Genomic DNA, 22,612 nt, shown 5'->3' on the forward strand with positions numbered 1-22,612 from the left:
ATACACTAAGATAAACTGTAACAACAACAAAGAATACAATAGCCTAAATCGAAACAAAGAAAGGGGAATCCCCAGCGGTCTTGACAGGGCAAGAAAGTGCCCCACCTGAGGGCGGAAACAGAAGGTTGAATGCTCCCAAGTGATTGCAGAGATGTCCTGGTCTAGATGAAAGAGAAGGCTGGAAGGGAGACACAGACACAAAAACAAGACACTAGAATAGGAACCAATTCAATGAAAAGGGAGATAGAAAAATTTTGTCAAGGAGAACAGGGAAGCAACAAGGAAGATTACCATCCCCCAGGATTCTGAATGGGGAAATGTTTCTGGGAGGAATCAAGACCCAAAACCAACACCATGGATGGGCAAGTTTTCTGAATTCATGCTACCTATGTGATGTGGGCGTTCCAAGCTGAGAATTTAACATAAATGCTGTTCCCACATCCTTGAACATTCTGAAGCCCTGGCTTTGACAAAAGCAAATATCAAAAGCAGATATCAAGCCATTATACAGGGGCTAAGCGTATAGAAGTCCCATAGAAAATGCAGCCCTCGTGAAGATGACTTCACATTCCTAAATTAAAAACCACAAAAGGAGGCATGATGAGTGAGAGTCATCAAGTGCAATAAAAAAGAATTGGAAATAATGGAACAATAGCAAAGGAACTAAAATAATTTTGTTTAAAAGAATTAAAATAATGCAGGCCGGGCACAGTGGCTCACGCCTGTAATCCTAGCACTTTGGGAGGCTGAGGCACACGGATCACGAGGTCAGGAGTTCGAGATCAGCCTGGCCAAGATGGTGAAACCCCGTCTCTACTAAAAATACAAAAATTAGCTGGGCATGGGTGGTGGCATGTGCCTGTAATCCCAACTACTTGGGAGGCTAAGGCAGGAGAATCGCTTGAACCTGGGAGGCGGAGGCTGCAGTGAGCCGAGATCGCACCACTGCACTCCAGCCTGGGCAACAGAACAAGACTCTGTCTCAAAAAAAAAAAAAAAAAAAAGAAAGAAAGAAAGAAAGAAAGAAAGCAATGCAAAAAAGATTAAAAAGCCTAATGAATACAATAATTTGACTACAGGAGAAAAGAAATTTTAACAAAACAGAGAACATGTGGAAAATTTTAAATGTCGTTCATTGGGATTATAAACTTGATTGGTAAATTTAAATTGTAGAGTAGAAATAGATGGAGAAGAAATTAGTAAACTGGAAGATTGGCCATTACACATAATAAAGCTAGAAAGATAACGATATGAGAACTATAAGAAGGGTTTAGGATCAGCCTCTCTTAATAGGAGTTCCAGAAAAAGAAAATAGATTGGGTTAGAGGCAATATTTGAAGATACAAGGCTGAGAATTTTCCAGAACTGAAGAAAGACATTATTGAAATAGCACACTAAATACTATAGATATAATAAAAACAATCCATACTTGGACACTGCACCGCAGTAAAGCTGAAGAAAACTTCTAGCAAGGAGGAAAAAAAGATATATCATTGGCAATGCCATTGGCACTTCACCTCTTAGAGATGAGTCAACTTGGAGACATTTCTGCCCCTTCTATTCTCATATAACTAGTAACTTTTAGATACTACTAATACTTCTACTAACTTTTTTTTGAGGGCTTACACTCTTCTAAGTGCTTTTACATATGGTAACTCATTAAATTCCTCTGATAACTCCAGGAAGTACTACTATTATCTCCATTTTACAAGTGAGGAAACTGAGGCACTGAGAGATTTAAGTAACTTGTCCAAGGTAACACGGCTAGTAAGTAGTAGAGCTGGAATTCAAATACAGGGATTCTGGCTCCAAAGCCTGAGTCGTAAGAGCCCAATAACATTGGCTGGACGACTGTAAGCCATATGCCAGCTCCTGCCTACCTGTCTACCTGTCTACCTGGGGCCCTCCTGTACCCCACAAAGTACCTGTACATCGTTATCACATATGTCTCATCTTTAAATCAACTCCCTGCTCTTTCCAACTACTCCCTGCCCTCAATCCATTTCTTTGGTCCCCCAGGTTGATGGCAACTCAATGTTTAAAATAGCTGTCCATGAGATCTTTCTAGTTATGGGTAAATGAAATGAGAATTCAGCTGCAACAAGGAGACATCCAGTCCTAGGAGGACTAAATCCATCTGACAAGCTGCATCTCAACCTGCCTTACACATTTCAAAGGAAAGCACTTTGTGATTTGCAAGTGCATCAAACTATTCAGTCAAGGCTGATGCACATGGAAGCTCTACAACAATGTTATTTTCATGACCTACGGAGCTTCATGAAGGTAATGAGTTTATACCACTTCATTACTGAAAAAATCAGCATTGAGACAGAACATTTTTATTTGTCACCATCTGAAGCTTCTTTTTGGCGTCTAACTCTAGTTTTGTAGATCTTCTATAGGATGCAAGAAACAAAAACCAAAAACCAGGAGATGCATCAATATTTAAAGCGTTTTATATATTTGTTGAGTAGAAGTGGTTAAAAAATTAAGAATTAGTCCTGGTTGCAAAAAAAAAAAAAAAAAAAAAAACTTTAAGCACAAAACCTCAATTACTGATTAATGTTGAAAAGATTATATTTAAGAGGAAAAAATATTCTGTCATGAGCATTAAGTATTTGATTATTAGCATAAGTAGAACATTTCCTCACCACTTTTTTGTGACTTAATAATTGCAAAACCAGGGAATGGGCAAGTGGATGAGTTTGAATTCATAACTGCCCATTAAGAGAACTGGATTCTTGTATCAAACCTACCTGTAGGGTATGTGACCTTTACCTACTTTATTTATATGTACAAATAAGGTTAATCAAGTAGTCCCTCTACTTATTTTATGAGAGCACTGAGAAAAGAATTTATTTATTTTTATTTATTTATTTATTTATTTATTTATTTATTTATTTATTTGAGACAGTCTCACCCTGTGGCTGAGGCTGGAGTTCAGTGGCACGATCTTGGCTCACTGCAACCTCCACCTCCCGGGTTCAAGCAATTCTCATGTCTCAGCCTCCTGAGTAGCTGAGATTACAGGCGTGAGCCACAACGGCCAGCTAATTTTTGTACTTTTAGTAGAGATGGGGTTTCACCATGTTGGTCAAGCTGGTCTTGAACTCCTGACCTCAGGTGATCCTCCTGCCTCGGCCTCTCAAAGTGCTAGGATTATAGGCATGAGCCACTGTGCCTGGCCTACTGAGAAGAATTTAAATCATGGAATGATGACAAAACATTGATTGTGAATAAGCTCTAAAAAATGCATCAATTCACTGAAGTGAAGTGAACAAATGTTCCAACAGAAGTGTGAGGAAGAATATCACACAGACGTTTCCTTATTTACCATAAGTGAAGTTCCCAAAAGTCAGAGAGTTGTCTAGTTCAGCCCTTTCCATTAGAGAGGAGGTCTCTCAGTATACTAAGAGTATTTCAACAAAAGTAAATATATATGAGAAAGACTTGGGCAATAAATAAAAAATATATATTTTTTTATTTTCTAATTATTCTTTGTTAGTAAGGGCCCTAAATCTAGAAGTGTATATGCTGGAACAGACTAGACCATGATACAAGAACAATCAAGGACAAAACAAAAAGGAATTTAGAATGAACAGATTATTCCCCGACTCACACTGTGAGGCGTAGTAACTAGCTCCTTAGTGACCAATCTCAGCAAGGCCGTCATTCAAGAAACCTGTGAGTCACTCTTGACATTCCGTTTTTTTCCTACACCATAGCCAAATCCTATAGGTTCTACTTCCAAGATTAAAAACAAATGCACTTTTCTGTATCACCCCTGTAACCACCTCAGTCTAACCCTCCATCATCTCTTGCCTGAACCGCCCTTCCATTGCTCTCCCATTTTCCACTACTCTGTGTTTTCCCTAGATAGCAGTCAGAGGAATTTTTAAAAACTGTCCAGTGAATCTCCTAGTCTGTGCAGTAAAAAATCCTCCAGTGGCTTCCCAATACACTTGAGATAAAATCCAAATTACCTAACATGACCTGCAAGGTCTTCATGATCTGCCCCCTGCCTCCCTCACTACTGTTCTTTATTTTTTACCCGCTGCTTTCCACCTCACTCCTGCACACTGGCTCCCTTTCAATTATTTCAACCCAGTGAGTTGTTTGCTGCCTCAGGCCATCGTCCTTCCTGTTGTCTCTGCTTAAAGTCTTTTTCTGTCTATTTTTTACCTAACTCATTTATGTTTCAGATTACAGCTTAAAAATCACTATATCAGAAAGGCCTTCCCTTGGTTCTCCAACATAAATTAGGGCTCCCTCTTACACGATTCTATCATACCAGTTATTTACTTTCACATAAGGTCTAAGGGTATGTAATCATTTATTTATGTATATGTGTGCATATGTGTATATTTGTATACTTTCTTTTTTGGTCTCCTTTAACACGTTATAAGCTCCCAGAGGACACAAACCATCTGCCTTTTGTCTATTACTAAATACCCAGTGTTCAGCACAGTACTCGGCACAATACATATGTTTTTGAATGGATAAATGACCTTGTAAGGTGGGTAACTCCTTACTATAGATGAGGATACTAAGATCCAAGCTTAAGCAACAGAGGAACTGGATCAGTATTCTAATGTCTGGCTAGAAAGTACTAGAAAAAAAATTTTTTTCCAGGATGGTCTGTATGATTCTGAAGAACAGTAGATTATTACTGTCTAGACCAATACTGTGATTTCTACTAGGTTTTTCCAGATGGCCACATATGCATTCACATTTATATGCAGACTTACATTCTAAGTGGTAAAAATTTTCAAAGCTTTCTTTCTTGGGAGAAAATATTTTTTGATTTTTTTGTTTTTCTTTCAACTCAGCTACAATTCATGATGCTTGGACACTATTCAGCTCATCAGAGTCAGACACAATGAAAGAACAAGCAAGGGACCAAATGGACATTTTTGGCTGGGTCAGTGGAGGTACTAGATTCAAACAATTATTTAATGACTTAATAACTAACTTTTCAGAATGTTTTCCTTAAAATAATTTTGTGAAACTCATTTCTAGTCACTACAGGTAAAATTTCTTTCAAACCCTTTTAGGTTAATTCTGTTGCTATTTCTACTATAGCACAACTACATGATTTAAAAGGTCAGGTTTCCACACAGGCTTTCATTATTTCACTGCCTTCAGTGAGAGCATGAGAATCTCTGCTGTGTCCTTGAGAGCAGCCTCAAGTCAAATAAAAAGTAGACTTTAATTGCACTGAGCATGTCTGCAGGGAGGATAAACACTTTTTCTCTACTCTTGTAAGTTCAGTAGCAGAAGCCTGCAAATTAAATTGACAAATGACAGATAAACAGGAGAAAAGGTTTATTTCATATGCACATGGGGGGCCTCACAGAAAAGAAGTGAAAACCCCAAAAACAGTGAGGCCTAAGAACTTATATACCATTTTTTAAAAGGGTGATAAATTGTGGAGAAGTGATAAGACAAAGGAAAAAGGGGTGGGACTTGTGAAGGTGGTAAATTGTGGCCAATTAAACTATATGAGGGGAACTATTGGAAGACAAAGGTTATTTTGAAAGGTTTGACATATGACTCAAGTTGGTGCTCTGGTGATAGGAATCTCCTCCTCCTAGTATGGGATGGGGAGGAGGAGCAACTTCACAAAGGGAAATTTATAGCCTGCTTTTAGACAGAAATGGGAAAAGCACAGTGTTTCTTCTGTTCTGCTGTTTCTTAATTGCCTTCAGCTCAAAATAATCGTTATGACAAAGTGGCATATTTTGGGATGGCATATTCTGGATTTCCTTCAATGTCCAACAATTCCAAGGAAATGGAAAGGTGTGGAAGAAAGAAATGATTTTAGGAGAACCCCTTTTCAGGAAGTTTTCCTCAGATTTGGATCTCAGATGTACTCTCTGAGACCCTCTAGGATTTTCTTTTTTTTCCCCCCATTAAAAAGAAATTTGGCAAGATATACATAAAACATAAAATTAACCATTTTTAGCCATTTTTAAGTATAAAGTTCAAGAGCATCAAGTATATTCACATCATTGTGCAACCATCACCACCATCTATCTCCAGACTTTTTTCATCTTGCAAAGCTAAAACTGTAGATAGAAAACACTAACTCCCCATTCACCACCTGCCCTTCCTTCCCCACAACCACTTCCCACCCCCTAACTGTCTCTATGAATTTGACTACTCTATGTACCTTAGATAAGTTGAATCATACAGCATTTGTCCTTTTGGGACTAGGCATAATGTCTTCAAGCTTCATCCATGCTGTAACATGTGTCAGAATTTCCCTCTCTCTTATTTTTGAGACAGGATTTGGCCAGGCTGGTCTTGAACTGGATTCAAGTGATCCTCCCATCTTGGCCTCCTAAGTAGCTGGGATTACAGGGATACATCGCCACTCCTGGGTGCCTCCTTTTTTAAGGCTGAATAATATTTTATTGCATGTAGATACCACATTTTGTTCATCCATTGATGGACACTTGGGTTGCTTCCACCCGTTGGCTATTGTGAATAATGCTGCTATAAACATGGTTGAACAAATGTCTTTTTTGAGTCCCTGTTTTCAATCCTTTTGGATATATACTCAGAAGTGGAATTATTTAATCATATGATAATTCTATTTTTAATATTCTGATGAACCATACAATTTTCCACAGTGGGAGTACCATTTTACATTCCCACCAGCAGCACACAAAGGTTGTAATTTTTCCACTCCTTGCCAACACTCATATTTATTTTCTGTTCTGCTTTGTTTATAATCATCATTCTAATAAGTGTGAAGTTGTATCTCATGGTTTTGAGTTGCATTTCCCTCATGATTAGTGACCTTGAGTCTCTTTTCATGGGCTCATTGGCTATTTGTAGATCTTCTTTGGAGGAATGTCTATTCAAGTCATTTGCCAACTTTTTAATCGTTTTTTTTTTCTCAGAAAGGGCACCAGTACGTTACTGAAATTTAAGAGACTGCCAACCAAATCCTAGAGATAAATCTGTTAGCTACTTGATATTAAATTTCTTACAAATACTATTGCTATTATAAGTAAAACAATCGCCACTTAATTTTTAAAATTATTAAGTGTGAAGTATAATTCACATACAGAAAAATGTGCATAAGAGTACAGCTTGAATTTTCACAAATGGACACGCATTTATAACTAGCGCCAAAATCAACAAAGAGAACCTTACTAGAAGGAAGCCCCTCTTTCAGTCGCTAACTGGAAGCCCCTCTTCTAGTTGCTAACTCCTTCCAGTCACTATCCCCTGCCCACCAAGGTAACCATTATGCTAACTTTGAGCAGCTTAGTTCTTCTGTTCTTGTACTTTATAGAAAGGGACTTATGCCACGTGTACTTCTGTTGTCTTTTTATGCTGGGCATTAGGTTTCTGCAGTTGATCCACGTTGCTGCCCGTAATTTTTGCAGATGGTTCTTTGCGTTGCTGTATAGTGTTTCATTATGCGAACCCTGTGTAATTTCATTCATTTATTCTATTGTTGATGGTCTTTTGGGTTATTCTCATTAAGGAATTATTACAATAAATGCAGCTACGAACATTCTGATACCTGCCTGTCGGTGCACCCTAAGTATTCGTTTCTTTTTGCTCTATATGGAGGCGTGGAACTGCGGGGCCATAGGGTATGCACCTTTTGCAGACAGTCCCAAACTGTTGTTCAAAGGAGTTGTTCCAGTTTACATTCCAGCAGCAGAGTAGAAGAATGCAGTGACTCTACATCCTGGCCAACACTTGGTATTTTCCATCTTTTTTTCTATTCTATTTTATTTTGAAATATAAAAACAACTGAAGCAAACAAAGTTGAGATTGCTTTTGCGGGACCTTTTCGTTTTTGGTTTGCTCCTCTGAATAATCATCTCAGGCTTCTATTTTGTCCAGCCAAATCCTGCAGGCTGTGTGTGTGCGTTTTCGACTTTGTTCGACATTTTTTGCTCACTCGGCCACTTAAGATGTCATCTGGTCAAGAAAATAAGGTATGTGTCCGATGCGGGGCAAGCCCTTTGAGGACTCTGGAAGTGTGATAACTCTGTGAAACTTATGCAGACCGTCATTGGCCGATTTCTCTTTTCTAGAGTTCACGATCTAGGAGATCCTGCTCGCCTCTGGTTTCCCCACTGCCCTCCCGGGATCCCTTGGAGGCGCCTGGAAAGCTGAGCAGCCGCCCGCCACCCGCCAGAACATGGGCGGGGCAGGGCCGCTGGTCTGCACAGAGCTTGCGCAAACGAGGCACGGCGCATGCTCCGCAGCGCGGCGGGTCCACAGATGAGGGGAGTCGAGACTCCCGCGCCCCACCATCCCCATCGGAGCTGCTGCTGAGCCACTCAATCTGAGCCCTGGCTACCAATAAAGTTCGTTTAAAAATCATAATCATTCTTAAGAGAGCGAAAGAGGGTGCGAACTAGCCGCGCGGCCCCGCAGGGAGAACTGGCGCGTCGGGAGGAGGCAGCGGCTGCAGCGGTTGCGCCGCGACCAGGAGGAGCCGGTGGCGCCGGGCGGCGGGTCCGCGGCGGGCGGGGGACGGTGAGTAGCGGCTCGCGCTGCGGTGCAGCGGCGCTGCACTCACTCGCCGTCTCCAGCGGCTGGGGGTTCGTCCGGCTCCACTGGGGAAGAGTCAGCTTCTCCCCGGGGTCCCGGGTTGTGCCTTACTCTCGGGAGTGGGCAGGGGCCTCCAGGCCCGGCTCCCCCATCCCCCTGTTCCAACAGCCGAGCGCCGGCTCTCCCGCCCTTGAGCACCGATCCCAAGTTCCAGCTAGAGAAGGTGGGCGGCAGCGCCAGCCCGGCGACTCCTCCCAGCTCCCAGCGGTGGGTACCTGGAATTGCCAGGTGGGCGGGAAAGAGGGATGGAGCGAGGGCGACGCTGCGTCCCCAGTCTGGCCGAGAGTTCGGCTTTTTGCCTGCCCCAAGTTCTGAATGGGGAAGGGGCGACCCAGGCTGGGCCAGACACCGGTGAGGGCGTGAAGTGCTCAGGTTAGGTTTGGCGGCGAAGAGGGTCCTCAGCTCCATCAAGGCATGTAGACTCCTCTTCTCCCTGCAGTGCGACTCCTCTTTACCCGCGACTCCACCCTTCCCTAGTTTCTTGCTCATAGAGTGCTGGAATATAAATGAGCCAAATTGTGCTATTCCATTGACACTGGTTGCTACAGACTTAACTTTACTCGGAGATCCGAGGAGCCAAGGAGCCATCGGCAGTTCCCTGGAGTAAGAACGTGAGAGCGTGTGAGAGTAAGAACTTCCTTATCAGGAGCTAGTGAAGTGGCAGTAGGGTCTGAAAAGGGCTGTTAACTTCTCTGGGTTTTTATATATCTCCTAACATCTAGGTAATTTCATTGACCCTAAGAAGTTTTTCAGTATTTTTACAAATATAACTGTACTTCTACTTAAATAAAGGCCGTTGTGAGAAAACAACCTTTTGATTGGTGAGTTAACTCACCCTTTGCTTTTCTAATTTATTAGACTGCATTAGCAAAATGTTTTGGGTAAAGGGTGTTTATATAAAATATTATTGTCAAGGTCTTTAATTGTACTCAGAATTATGCTTATATCTAGGAACGTAATTGTTTTGATCTAGTGCTTTAAGTCTGTAGAGTAGTTTCTAAAAAGCAAGAGTCCGACTGCCTGTTAACATTTAATTTGGCTTTTTTCTTTAAATTTATTTTAAGGAAATTAATGTATTATTTTTAAAAGTATGTGGTAAAATTGATCTTTTTTTCGGTGTACAGTTCTGCGAATTTTAGACTCATGTAACCACCACTACAATAAGGATGTAGAACAAATCTGTCACTCCCCGCCCTCACAGAAAAAAAACCTAATGTGATCCCTTTATATCATACTCCTTACCCCTGGCAATTATTAATATTTTCTAGAAATGGAATCATAACAGTTGGTAATCTTTGGATATTAGCTTTTTTTCACTCAGCAAAATGCCTTTAAGATTTTTCCAAGTTGTTTCATGTATGGATAATTTCTTTTCTTATTGCTGAGTACTGTTTTATTATGTGGAAATGCCACAGTTTGTTTCTACATCTGCCCATTGAAGGACATTGAGGTTTTCAGTTTTCTGTGATTATGAATCGATCTGCTATAAATACCATGTAAAAGTTTTTTGTATGGACATGTTTTCATTTCTCTAGGGTATTGCTACAAGTGGATTGCACTTGTAGCAATGGTAAATGTATGTTTAACTTTCAAAAAACTGTTAAACTCTTTTCCGGAGTGTCTGTGTCATGTTGCATTCCCACAAGCAACATGTGAGAGTTCTAGTTGCTCCACATACTCCCAGCATTTGGTAGTGTCAGTTTTTCAAGACTTAGCCATTTTAATAGGTGTGTAGTGGTATCTCATTGTGGTTTTAATGTGCCTTTAACTAATGGCTAAAGATATTGTACATGTTTTCATGTGTTCATTTGCCACATGGAGTCATTGGTGAGGTATCTGGCCAAGTCACTTGCCCATTTTTAAATTGGTCTGTTTTCTTATGTTGAATTTTGAGGGTTCTTTATATGTTTTGGATACAAATTATATGTCAGTTACATGTTTTTCAGGTATTTTCTTCCAGTCTGTCTTGTCTTTTCATTCTAACAGTGCCTTTCAGACAGCAGTGTTTTTAATTTTTGGTGAAGTCCAGTATCAATTTTTCCTTTTATGGATCTTCTGGTGTCATGTCTAAGAACTCTGCCTAACAGGTCAAGATTTTCGCCTTCTAAAAATTGTTTTATAAAAGTATTCCATTTAGATCTGTGATCCATATGAGTTAATTGTATAAGGTGTGAAGGTTTACTTTTTTGCTTATGGACGTCCAGTTGTTTCATCAGCATTTGTTGAAAAGACTGCCTTCTCTCCATTGAATTGCTTTTGCACCTTTGTTAAAAATCAATTGGCTTTATTTGTGAGGGTCTGTTTTGGGCCTGTTTTGTTCCACTGATTTACTTAACTTTCCCTTGGCCAGTATCACACTTTATTAATTTAGCATTGTAATGTCTTAAAACTAGGTAGTATAATTTCCTCCAGTTTCATTCTTTTTCAAAATTGTTTTAGCTATTCTGATTCTTTTACCTTTGTGTATAAAGTTTAGAATCAACTTGTGGATACAGAAAAATTTGCTGGTGCTTTGATTGAAATTGTATTACACCCACAGATCAGTTTAGGGAGGATTGCTATGTTTACTTTGTTGAGTCTCCCAATCCATGAACATGATATGTCTTTCCATTTGTTTAGGTCTTTGATTTGTTTAGTGTTTTGTAGTTTTCAGCGTACAGATTGTGTACATGTTTTGTTACATTTATACCTAAGTATTTAATGTTTTTTGAGCTATTGTAAATCTCATTCTAAAAAATACTGGTTTCCAATTGTACATTGTATGTGGAAATACAATTGAATTTTGTGTGTTGTACTTATGTCCTCTGACTTTGCTAAACTCATTAGTTCAGGGTTTGGTTTTTAAATTTTTGGTAGATTCTATGGATTTTTCTACAGAGATAATCATGTCACTTGTGAATAGAGAAAGTTTTATTTATTTTTTTCTTAATCTGTGTTTTATTTATTTTTGTTTCCTATTACAATGACTAGAACTTCATGTATGATGAATAGGAGTAGTGAGAATAGATATCCTTACCTTGTTCCCAATCTGAGGAAAGCAGTCTGTCTTCCAGAATTGTTTTATGTTATAGATGCTTTTTTTTTTTGGGACAGAATCTCACTCTGTCATCCAGGCTGGAGTGCAGTGGCACGATCTCAGCTCACAGCAACCTTTGCCTCCCTGGTTCAAGCAATTCTTGTGCCTCTGTCTCCTGAGTAGCAGGGATTACAGGTGAGCGACCCCACACCCAGTTAATTTTTTGTATTTTTAGTTGAGACGGAGTTTCACCATGTTGTCCAGGCTGGTCTCGAACTCCTGAGCTCAGACAGTCTGCCGCTGTGGGCTCCCAAAGTGCTAGGATTACAGACGTGAGCCACTGTGCTTGGCCTATAGGTGCCTTTTACCAGGTCAAAGAAGTCCCATTCTATTTCTAGTTTGCTCTGAGTTTTCTCACAAATGTTGAATTTTGTCAAGTATTTCTTCTGCATCAATTGATATTATGTTGTGTTTATATGGTGGATTACATTGATTGCTTTTTGAGTATTTAGCCTTGCATTCCCAGTATAAAGTCTACTTGGTTGCAATGTATTATTGTTTTTAAATATTGCTGAATTCAGTTTATTAATACTTTGTTGAAGATTTTTTCATCTTTGTTCAGAAGAGTTTGTCTAATTTTCTTTTTTGTAGTGTCTTTTTGTGGTATCAAGATAATGCTGGCTTCATAAAAAGAGTTGGCAAGTGTTTCCTCGTCTCTATTCTGGAGGAGATTGTGTACATTGGTGTTAATTTTTTAAATGTTTAGTAGAATTCTTCAGTGAAACTGCCTGATCCTGCAGATTTCTTTCCGAGTTTTTACATTACAGATTCAATTTCCTTCATAGTTATAGGGGTATTCAAATAGACCTATATTATATTGGGTGAATTATGGTCGTTTATGCTTTTGAATAATTTGGTTCATTTTGTCTGGGTTGTCACATTTATGTATGTAGGGTTGTTACGTTATCCTTTTGAGTCTGCAGAGTCTATGTTGCTATCCCCTATTTTATTCCTGGTATTGGATACTTGTGTCCTCTCTCTTTTTTGTGTTAGTCTCACTAAAGTATTGTTAAATTTATTGATCTTCTCAAAAAGCCAGCTTTTTGTTGCATCAGTTTTTCTGTTTACAATTTCATTGATTTCTGTTCTTCTTTTTTAGTATCTTCCTTTTTTTGCTTGCTTTGGGTTTATTTTGCTCTTCTGGTTCTTGAGGTGAGTGCTTAGATTATTGAGTTGAAACTTTTTTCCTTTTCTAAGGTAAGCATTTAGTGCTCCAAAGTTTCGTGTCTCAGGCTGGGCACGGTGGCTCATGCGTGTAGTCCCAGTACTTTGGGAGGCCGAGGCGGGCAGATCACTTGAGCCAGGAGTTAGAAACCTGCCTGGCCAACATGGTGAAATCCTGTCTCTACTAAAAATACAAAAATTAGCCCAGCATAGTGATGCATGTGTGTAGTCCCAGCAACTCGGGAGGCTGAGGCAGGGTTGCTTGAACCTGAGAGGGGGAGTTTGCCGTGAGCCAAGAGCCAAGATCGGGCCACTGCACTCCAGCCTGGACTGACGAGTGAGATTCTGTCTCAAAAATAGTAATAATAAAATAAAATATATTTTCACATTTCAGCACTACTTTAGCTGTGCCCCACTAAGTTTCACATGTATTTTCACTTTCATTTAATTAAGTTTTTTTTTTTTTTACTTTCCCTGTGACTACTACTTTGAATGTTGGATTGTTTTACAAGTGTGTGCTTTTAGTTTCTGTCTGGAGATTTCCCTGTTTTATCTTTCTGTTATTGATTTCTAGTTTGATTCCATTGTGATCAGTGAACACATTCTGTATGGTTTCCATTATTTTAAGTGTGTTTGAGACAGGAGGTCGATAGATCTGGTTCCACTGACAAAACAGGATGCAGTAAAGAAGCTGACCAAAACCAAGATGGTCATGCAAGTGACCACTGGTTGTCCTCACTGCTCATTATATGCTAATCATAATACATTAGCATAGTAAAGGTTACTGCCATCAACACCATGACAATTTATAAATGCCATGGCAATGTCTGAAAGTTACATTATATTGTCTGAAACGGGGAGGAACCCTCAGTTCTGGGAATTCCCCATCCGTTTCCCAGAAAACTCAAGAATAATCCACCCCTTGTATAGCATGTAATTAAAAAAAAAACCATAAAAATAACTAACCACCAGCCCTCAGGGCCGCTCTGTCTATGGAGTAGCCACTCTTTTATTCCTGTACTTTCTTAATAAACTTGCTTTCACTTCACTCTGTCGGCTCACTCTTGAATTCCTTCTGCACGAAGCCAAAAACCCATGTGGCCTCCTGGGCTGAACTCCAGTTTTGGGGTTTGCCCTGTGACATGTTGATGTTTGTTTTATGGCCCAGAATATGTTCAATCTGGGTACTTGAAAGGAAATATATTGTGCTGCTGTATAGACAGTTCTATAAATATCAATTAGATTCTGACTTTATTGTGTTTTTAGAATCTCATTTTGATTTATCTGTGTGTTTTTGAGTGTACCTGTTTGTATTATTGTTTTAGTGGTTGTTCTTGGTATTACATTACATACAGTCATGCATTGCTTAACGATGGGGATGCACATTATGGTTTTGTCATTGTGTGAACATACTAAAATGTATTTACACAAACCTAGATGGTATAGCCTACTACACATCTAGGCTGTATGCTATAGCTTATTGCTCCTAAGCCACAAACCTGTACACTGTTACTGTATTGAATACTGTAGGTACTTGTAACACATTGGTAAATATTTGTGTATCTAAACATATTTAAACATAGAAAAGGTATAGTAAACATATGGCATTGTAATTTTAAGGGACCACTGTTGTATAAGCAATCCATCATTGACCAAAATGTTGTTATGTGGTGCATGACTGTATATGTGATTTATCACCATAATTTATCATTGTAGTCAATATTTTACAAATTCAAGTGAAGTGTAGAATGCTTACCTCCCTTTATAGTCCTTTATCCATCCCCATTTATAATTAATTGTCTTAAATATTTTCCCTACATGTATTGAACACCACATTGGACAGTTTTATAATTTTTTTCAACTATCAAACATAGTTTAGAACACTCAAGAAGAGAAGGGAAGTCTATTGGATTTAACAATATTTTTGCTCTTACCATGTTCTTTCTTTTGTTCTGATATTCCAAGTTCTTTGTTTAAAAAATTATTTCCTTTCCACTTGAGAACTTCCTTTAGCTGTTCTTTTGCATTGGTCTGCTGTCAACAAATGCTCTCAGTTTTCCCTCATCAGAGATTACCTTGATTTCCTTTTCATTCCTAGAGGATATTTTTGTTGGATATATAATTTTGAGTTGACAGTTCTTTTCTTTCAACACTCAAAAAATGATGTGCCACCTCCTTCTGACCTCCATGGTTTCTGAGGAGAAATTCACTGTCATTCAAATGACTTTTCCCCATCGTTTTTCTCTGGCTGCTTGCAAAATATTTTGTCTTTAGTTTTCAGAAGTCTGACTTTGATTTGTTTAGGTCTAGATTTTGACTGGTTTATCCTGTTTGAGATCTACTCAGCTTCTTGAATCTGTAGCTTTGTCTTTTTCCATATTTGGGAAATTTTCAGTCATTATTTCTTCAAGTCCTTTTTTAGCCCTATCTTCTTCCTCCTCTCCTCCTGGAACTCCAATGACGGAAATATGCAGTTTTTTTGTGGTTTAGTTCCACAGGTCCTGAGGCTTTTTCCTTTATTTCAGTCTTTGTTTCCTTTATCCTAAAGGCTTTTTCCTTTATTTCAGTCTTTGTTTGCTTGGCTCAGATTGTGTGTTCAAGTTCACTAATTCTTTCCTCTGTCCTCTCTATTCTGCCGTTGAACCTATCATTGAGTTTTTAAAATTATGGTTATTATAATTTTCAGTTCTACTTTCCATTTGGTACTTCTTTATATCTTCTGTTTATTTTTGAGACTCTTTATGTTTTACATTTGTTCAAATATATCCATAATTGCTCATTGACTGCCAGTTAACTTTTTATGTTTAAAATCCTTATTACAGAAATCTAATGTCTGTCATCTCATTGCTAGTGTCTATTGATTGTCTTTTGCATTTGAGTTGAGATTTTCCTGGTTCTTGGTGTACTGAGTGATTTTCGATGAAACCAGGACATTGGGAGTGTTATGTTGTGATACTCTGGTCTCATTACATACTCTTTTAGCTTGATTCTCTTCCTTTGCTGTGCTCCAAAAACAGGAAGGGTGGGGCAGTACCTCTTTACTACCAGGTGAGGATAAAACTCCAGGTTTCCTGCTTGTCTTCCATTGAAACATAGTGGGCTGGGTGCGGTGGCTCGTGCCTGTAATCCCAGCACTTTGGGAAGCCAAGGCAGGCAGATCGCTTGAGCCCAGGAGTTTGAGATCAGTCTGGCCAAAATGGCAAAACCCTGTCTCTACAAAAAATGCAAAAGCTAGCCAGGCGTGGTGGTATGCGCCCATAGTCCCAGCTGAAATGGTAGGATTGCTTGAGCCCAGGAAGTTGAGGCTGCAGTGAGCTGTGTTCACCCCACTGCACTCCAGCCTGGAGTGTAGAATGAGACACTGTCTAAAAAAAAAAAAAAATAGAGAAAGAAACTGAGAGTGGGAAGAGCTCCTCTTACTACTGGTCATGATGACTCTCTGCTGGGGCCACTGATACCACCCTGGCTGGGAGGAGGCTGACCCACTGACACTGCGGGGAGTCAGCAGATGGCCTTATTACCTGTGAGAGATAGTGGAAGTCCTGACTTTCTAATAGGCTTCATCTGACACCACCCCAGCAAAAAAGTGGAGGTAAAAATGGGTAGGGATGACTGAATTGGTGGATGGGTGGAAGTTCATCCTCCCACATGGACTCCAGGGATGCCTTAGTGGTGGTTGGGCAGGGGTTGGAGGAGCCTTCATTTCTCCCCAGTGAGGATGAAAGTCCTCTCCAGTCCTCCCCGGTTGGTCTTCTCTGACACCACCCCATAGAGGGAGTTGGGGTGCATCAATATAGCCCTCACAAGGGTAGAGGTGTTTTCTATGTTTGTTTCTTTCTTTCTTTTTTTTTTTTTTTTTTTGAGACGGAGTCTCACTCTGTTGCCCAGGCTGGACTGCAGTGGCGCGATCTCTGCTCACTGCAAGCTCCGCCTTGCTAGGCTTTCCCTTTCCTGGTCCTTTGACTCAAGAGAGTAGCTTTTATGTTTCTTTTTGTCATTGGTGGTGAATTTCCTGGTTACTAGCTTCTCTATAATCCAGTCTGGGATATATGAGGTAAAAAGAACTCAAGGAAAACTCATTACCATGTTGTTCTTTGTGCCTTGTGGTACCTTTTCACTTTTCGATGTCTAATGTTTGTTTATATATAATATTCACAAATTTTAGTTACATTTAGAGGAAGGAATAGGGAAAAATGTCTATCATTTCAGAAGCAAAAGTGTCTGAAGTATGTATCTTTAAAAGGATAAAATGTGATAAGAGTTTTGTTGTTGCCTTTTTATGAACATAACAGTCTTCTTGGGTGAAGAATTATTTAGGTAGAGAAAGGAAGTTGCCTTCTAGGAACTGAACCAGTGTGAGATACAGCTGGATGAACAAGGGTCAGCTCTTGGTCAGAATTTTATATTTGACCCTGTGTCCTAAAGACTACATCTTGTGTAGGGTAATAGGATGGTGATACTTGATGTCCAGATTGTACCCTAGACCAGGGGTCCCCAACCCCCAGGCCGTGGACTGGTACCATTCTGTGGCCTGTTAGGAACTGGGCCACACAGCAGGAGGTGAGTGGCTGCAAGCATTACCACCTGAGCTCTGCCTCGTCACATCAGCAGCAGCATTAGATTCTCACAGGAGCCCAGACTCTATTGAGAACTACACATGTGAGGGATCTAGGTTGCAGCACTCCTTATATCCTTATGAGAATCTAACTAATGCCTGATGATTTGAAGTAGAACAGTTTTATCCCCAAACCATCCCTCCACCATGCCCCCCACCAACCTCCCATCTGTGGAAGTTGTCTTCCACCAAAACAAAAGTCCCTAGTACCAAAATGGTTGGGAACCACTGCCCTAGACCATCTGATTGTATACACAGAAGATAAGATGCAGGTATCAGGCATCAGGATTTTTTTTTTTTTTTTTTAAGACAGGGTCTTGCTCTGTCACTCAAGCTGAAGTGTAGTGGTACAGTCATAGCTCACTGTAGCCTTGAACTTCTGGGCTCAAACAATCCTCCCGCCTTAGCTTCCCGAGTCGCTGGGACTACAGGCTCACACCACCATGCCTGGCCAATTTTTTTTTTTTTTTTTTTTTTTTTTTTTTCATAGAGACAGGGTCTCACATGGTGCCCAGGCTGGTCTTGAACTCCTGGCCTCAAGCAGTCCTCCTGCCTCAGCCTCCCAAAGCACTGGGATTGCAGGTGTGAGCCACTGCCCCCAGCCAAGTATTTTTTAAAAGTTATCTAGGTGATTCAAATGTATAGGCAAAATTGAGAATCACTAGCGTAAGGTATTGGCTCTGACATTTACCTGAATGTAAAATCACTTGGGATGCATATCCATTTGGGTTCTCCAGGAAGCAAATACCAAGATGGAATTAGAAGTGCAAGAGATTTATTGGAGGAAATGCCTGAGAAGGATAAAGAGGCTGCAATGCTAGTTTTTTATACTTGTGAAAGGATGAAGAAAGATGGGGTAGAAAGAACCCCAGACTGCAGTGCATTTCTGTAAAAATCTCAGCTAGTCTGATGAGAGCCCCAGACCAAAGAGGATCCACGTTGTGCAGAATTGGCCCAACTCAAGTGGCCCTGTCTGTTTAATCTTTCCCTGGGGAGAATGTGGCCTCAACGGGAGTGGACAGTGCAGTGGATCCTGAAGGTGAGGTAGCAGAGACTGCCAGCTAGCAGCTCGTGAAGGGAGAGCTAAGCAGCATCTTTTGTGCTTGTTCTATAAACCAGATTCCAAGGCCTTCTGTGAAATTTCTGATAAATGATGTCTGAGGCGGAGACCCAGGACCATACTTTAACAAGACTTTTAGGTGATTCTTATGATCACTCAGGTTTGTAAAGTACTGGAGACAATTGCTGAGACTATTAGGGACAAAGAAAGGAATGTTCTTCACATTTTTGGACTCTCTTGGTGTAGTGGTTGTATAGAAGGATTTTCAGTTAAAGTAGTTGAAATATAATAGCTAAATGGGCAGTAGCCTAACAGTAATTTTAAGAAGAAACATGAAGAAATTGAATTTCTGTTCTTTTCATTCCTAAAATGCAAACAGTGCCCATTCTATTGCTTTCATTGTATGTGTAACTATAAAGGTTTGAAACTAAAGCAGGAATGTGTGATGTAAGATATTTATTTGTACAGGATTCATTGTAAGCCAAACACTAAATCGTTATAACTAAGAGCCCAATGCTGACACATGGTCATACACTATTATACGACACCTTCTTTGGGGTGCTTTTTTAGGGACATTGATTATTACCCGTGAGGTTGAAAAGCGATTTCCACAGATTTTGAATTTGTTGCCTATTTGGTGATACACTATGGAGAATTTACAATGTTTTTTAAAATTTTATTTTAATTTTTTTAGAGATAGCATCTTGTTCTGTCACCCAGGCTGGAGTACAGTGGCATGACCATAGCTCACTGCAGCTTCAAATCACTGGGCTCAAGGGATCCTCCCACCTCAGCCTCCCGTGTAGCTGCGACTACAGGCATGCACCACTATACTCGGCTAATTTATTTTATTTTATTTTTTTTAGTGGCGACTGGGTCTCCATATGTTGCCCAGGCTAGTCTCAAACTCCTGGCTTCAAGCGATCCTCTTGCCTCAGCCTCCCAAAATGCTGGGATTATAGGCATGAGCCACCACACCTGCCCTATTTGCATGTACATAATGAGATGTCTTGGGGACAGGACCCAAGTCTTAACAGGAAATTCATTTATGTTTCACATATGCCTTATACACAAAGCCTCAAAGTAATTTTATACAGTACTTTCAGTATTTTTGTGCATGAAATAAAGTTTTGACTCTCTTTTGACTGTGACCTATCACATGTCAGATACGGAATTTTTCCCTTATGGCATCATGTCAGTGCTTAAAAAGTTTCAGATTTTGCCACATTTCAGACTTCAGATTTTGGATCAGGAATGCTCAACTAAATTTTGAATGCGTAACTTTCACTATGCTAAGTGCTCTATGTGTATCATTGATCAACAACCGTATGAGATGGATATTATTGCCAGGAAACAGAAGCCTGAAGAAGTTAAGCAACGTGTTCACTAAGAGCACAGGACTAGCAAGTGGTGCCTTTAAATAATCAGGCATCAAGTCTAATGACCCTAATCATCGTCTCTATGAAAGTAGATCTAGGTATTTATTGATATATGAATGTCATGCATTGTGCTATTGATGAGGATTCATTCAAAAATGAATTGTGTTATTGCTGTACCTTTCAAAGAATTTATATTATTTAAAAAGAGTGGGAGGGGCCTCAGGTATGAAAACACATCCTTGCAATGCAGTGTGATGATTCCTTGATAAAACAATTAGTTTATTTTGTACATTTTTATGAAAAAATAATTTCATTTTAAACCACAGATTTGAGAGAGAAGATCTGATCTCCTGGAATTAGAGTTGGTACAGAAACCATTTCAGCTCCAAAAATGTTGGAGGAAGATATGGAAGTCGCCATAAAGATGGTGGTTGTAGGGAATGGAGCAGTTGGAAAATCAAGTATGATTCAGCGATATTGCAAAGGCATTTTTACAAAAGACTACAAGAAAACCATTGGAGTTGATTTTTTGGAGCGACAAATTCAGTAAGTACTTGGCTGTTTTATTCCTTTGGCTTTGATTTGTGAACTTTATCCAAGACTTACTGGAATAATAGTTAACTACTTGCAGTGGATTTCGAGATGTGGCCACTAGTGTCTGTGCTCATGCGACCGTGATGGTGGTTTCATCACGTAACTTTACCCTTTTTTTTTCTTTCATCTCTTCCCTTCCTCTTTCACTTTTTTCTTTTTCTACTCTCCTTCCCACGTTTTTTTCTGTCTCATATCTGTTTTATATTTATTGGTGACACCTTGGGCATGTTTTAAACACAAACTGATACTGACTCCAGTGAGATTTCCAACTGCTGTTTTCTTTGGAATGAAAATTGTATTATGGGCTCCTTGTTATTAGAATGTCTGTTCTTTTTTTGAAACTAGGCAAGACTATGGAAGTTAGAGAATTAATAGTTTGCTTTACTCTAAAGAAATAAGACAAAACAGATTTGGGAGGGCAAAATTTGCCTATGAAAAGGAAATCCTACTTTAGGAAATTCATTTGGATTCTAAAACACATCAGAGTAATATTTGTTGTCATTAGTCCTGAGAACGTCTAAGGATATTTTAAATTGTAGCAGACAAACTAAAATGTATTACCCAAATAAGAAATACTACAAACTTGGTTACTGGCCCAACTTTAACATCAAAGATAATTTTATCATTTTAAAGATTAATTTCTAGTCTGCATTCTTTTTAAAATTACTCTCTTTTTAAAAATATTTCCATATTTGCTTCCTCCCTCAGAATATATTTTAAGAGCAAGCATTTTAAGTCTTGATGTTGTTTGCTTTTTGTACTTACTACCTGAAACCAAATAAATATTTAAGTATGCAGTCAATCCTTATTATTTATAAGTTCTGCATATGCAAATTCACCCACTTTGTTTTATTTATAATAAAATATTTATTTGTAACTCCAGAATCAGTATTTATGTGCATTTGTGGTCATTTGTGGACATACATAGAGCAGCAAAAAAATTTAAGTTGCCCAGCGTGCACTTCCCGGCTGAGGTCATTCAAATAAGTCTCTTTCTTGTTTCAGCCCCTCATACAGTAAACACGTGTCCTTTTTGTGTTCTGTTTAATGCCCCTTTTTTTACGTTTTGTGCTTTTTCTTGGTGATTTTGCTGTTTAAGAATGCTCCTAAGTGTAGTGCTGCAGTGCTGTCTAGCATTCCTAAATATAGGAAGGCTATGATGTGTGTTACAGAAAAAATAAATATGTTTGATAAGCTTTGTTCAGACACGAGTTACAGTACTGTTGGTCGTGAATTCAGTGTTAATGAATTAACAATATATATCAGTAAGGTGTCTTTAAACAGAAACACATAAAGCAAGGTTACGTATTGATCAGTTGATGAAAATGTAACCAGGGGTTCTCAAGAACCTAACCCTGTATTTCCCTTAGGAGCAGTGGTTCAGTATTTGCCAATTCAGTGTTCACATTGGCATTATAGAACATAACTAGTGTGAATAATGAGAATTGACTATATGACAAAATAGAGTAAATTTTAAGTTCAAAGGCAACCAGGGAGCCAGGGAGGTAAATTCCTTTTGTTTTTTTGAGACAGAGTCTTACTCTGTCTTCCAGGCTGGACTGCATCCGTGCTCCACCTCCCAGGCTCAAGCGATTCTCCCATCTCAGCCCCCTGAGGAGCTTGACTACAGGCACGTGCCACCACACACAGCTAATTTTTGTATTTTTGGTAGAGACAGGGTTTCACCATGTTGGCCAGGCTGGTACTGAACTCCTGGCCTCAAGTGATCCGCCCACTTTGGCCTCATAAATTGCTGGGATTACTGGCAGTAAATTGCGTTTTTGCATTCTTATTCTCATTTTATCACGAAAGCACCAGAACCCATTGGAAGGATGTAGGGAAAGGAGAGCAAGCAGTGACCTAAGGGAATTCCCCTTCCCAAGATGTTAATCTTAGACCACCACTACCTGTGACTGTGTCAAAGAAAAAAACATGGCAGATAAATCCAAATCACGTGGGAAGCTATAGCTTTAGGGGAATGTTTTTCACTCTTTCACTGTTGGTAATGATATCAACATCTGAGAATACTCAGAGTTTTTCAGGGTGAAACTGACAGTATCCATGTGGTCCCTGACTCAAGATGGTTTGACTCAGAGTTTTTCAACTTTAGCATGAGTTTTTTGAGACATAGCCCCATC

At 39.5% G+C, this 22,612-nt stretch overlaps 1 protein-coding gene across 3 annotated transcripts in view; it reads left to right on the top strand.

Moving 5' to 3' along the window:
* Nucleotides 1–8,219: 8,219 nt before the first annotated feature.
* Nucleotides 8,220–22,612, top strand: part of RAB23 (RAB23, member RAS oncogene family) — a 34,443-nt gene continuing 20,050 nt past the window's right edge. The window contains exons 1-2 of one of the 3 annotated variants that reach the window (XM_030928225.1): nucleotides 8,220–8,511; nucleotides 20,207–20,426. In XM_030928225.1, the coding sequence (XP_030784085.1) occupies nucleotides 20,272–20,426 (155 nt within the window). In that variant the 5' untranslated portion in view covers nucleotides 8,220–8,511; nucleotides 20,207–20,271. Of the gene's footprint in view, nucleotides 8,794–20,206; nucleotides 20,427–22,612 lie in introns of all 3 variants that reach the window. The other 2 variants (XM_030928226.1, XM_010387925.2) reach the window with 2 other exon arrangements.

This window comes from Rhinopithecus roxellana, chromosome 4 (genome assembly GCF_007565055.1).
Source record: "Rhinopithecus roxellana isolate Shanxi Qingling chromosome 4, ASM756505v1, whole genome shotgun sequence".
NCBI lineage: Eukaryota > Metazoa > Chordata > Mammalia > Primates > Cercopithecidae > Rhinopithecus > Rhinopithecus roxellana.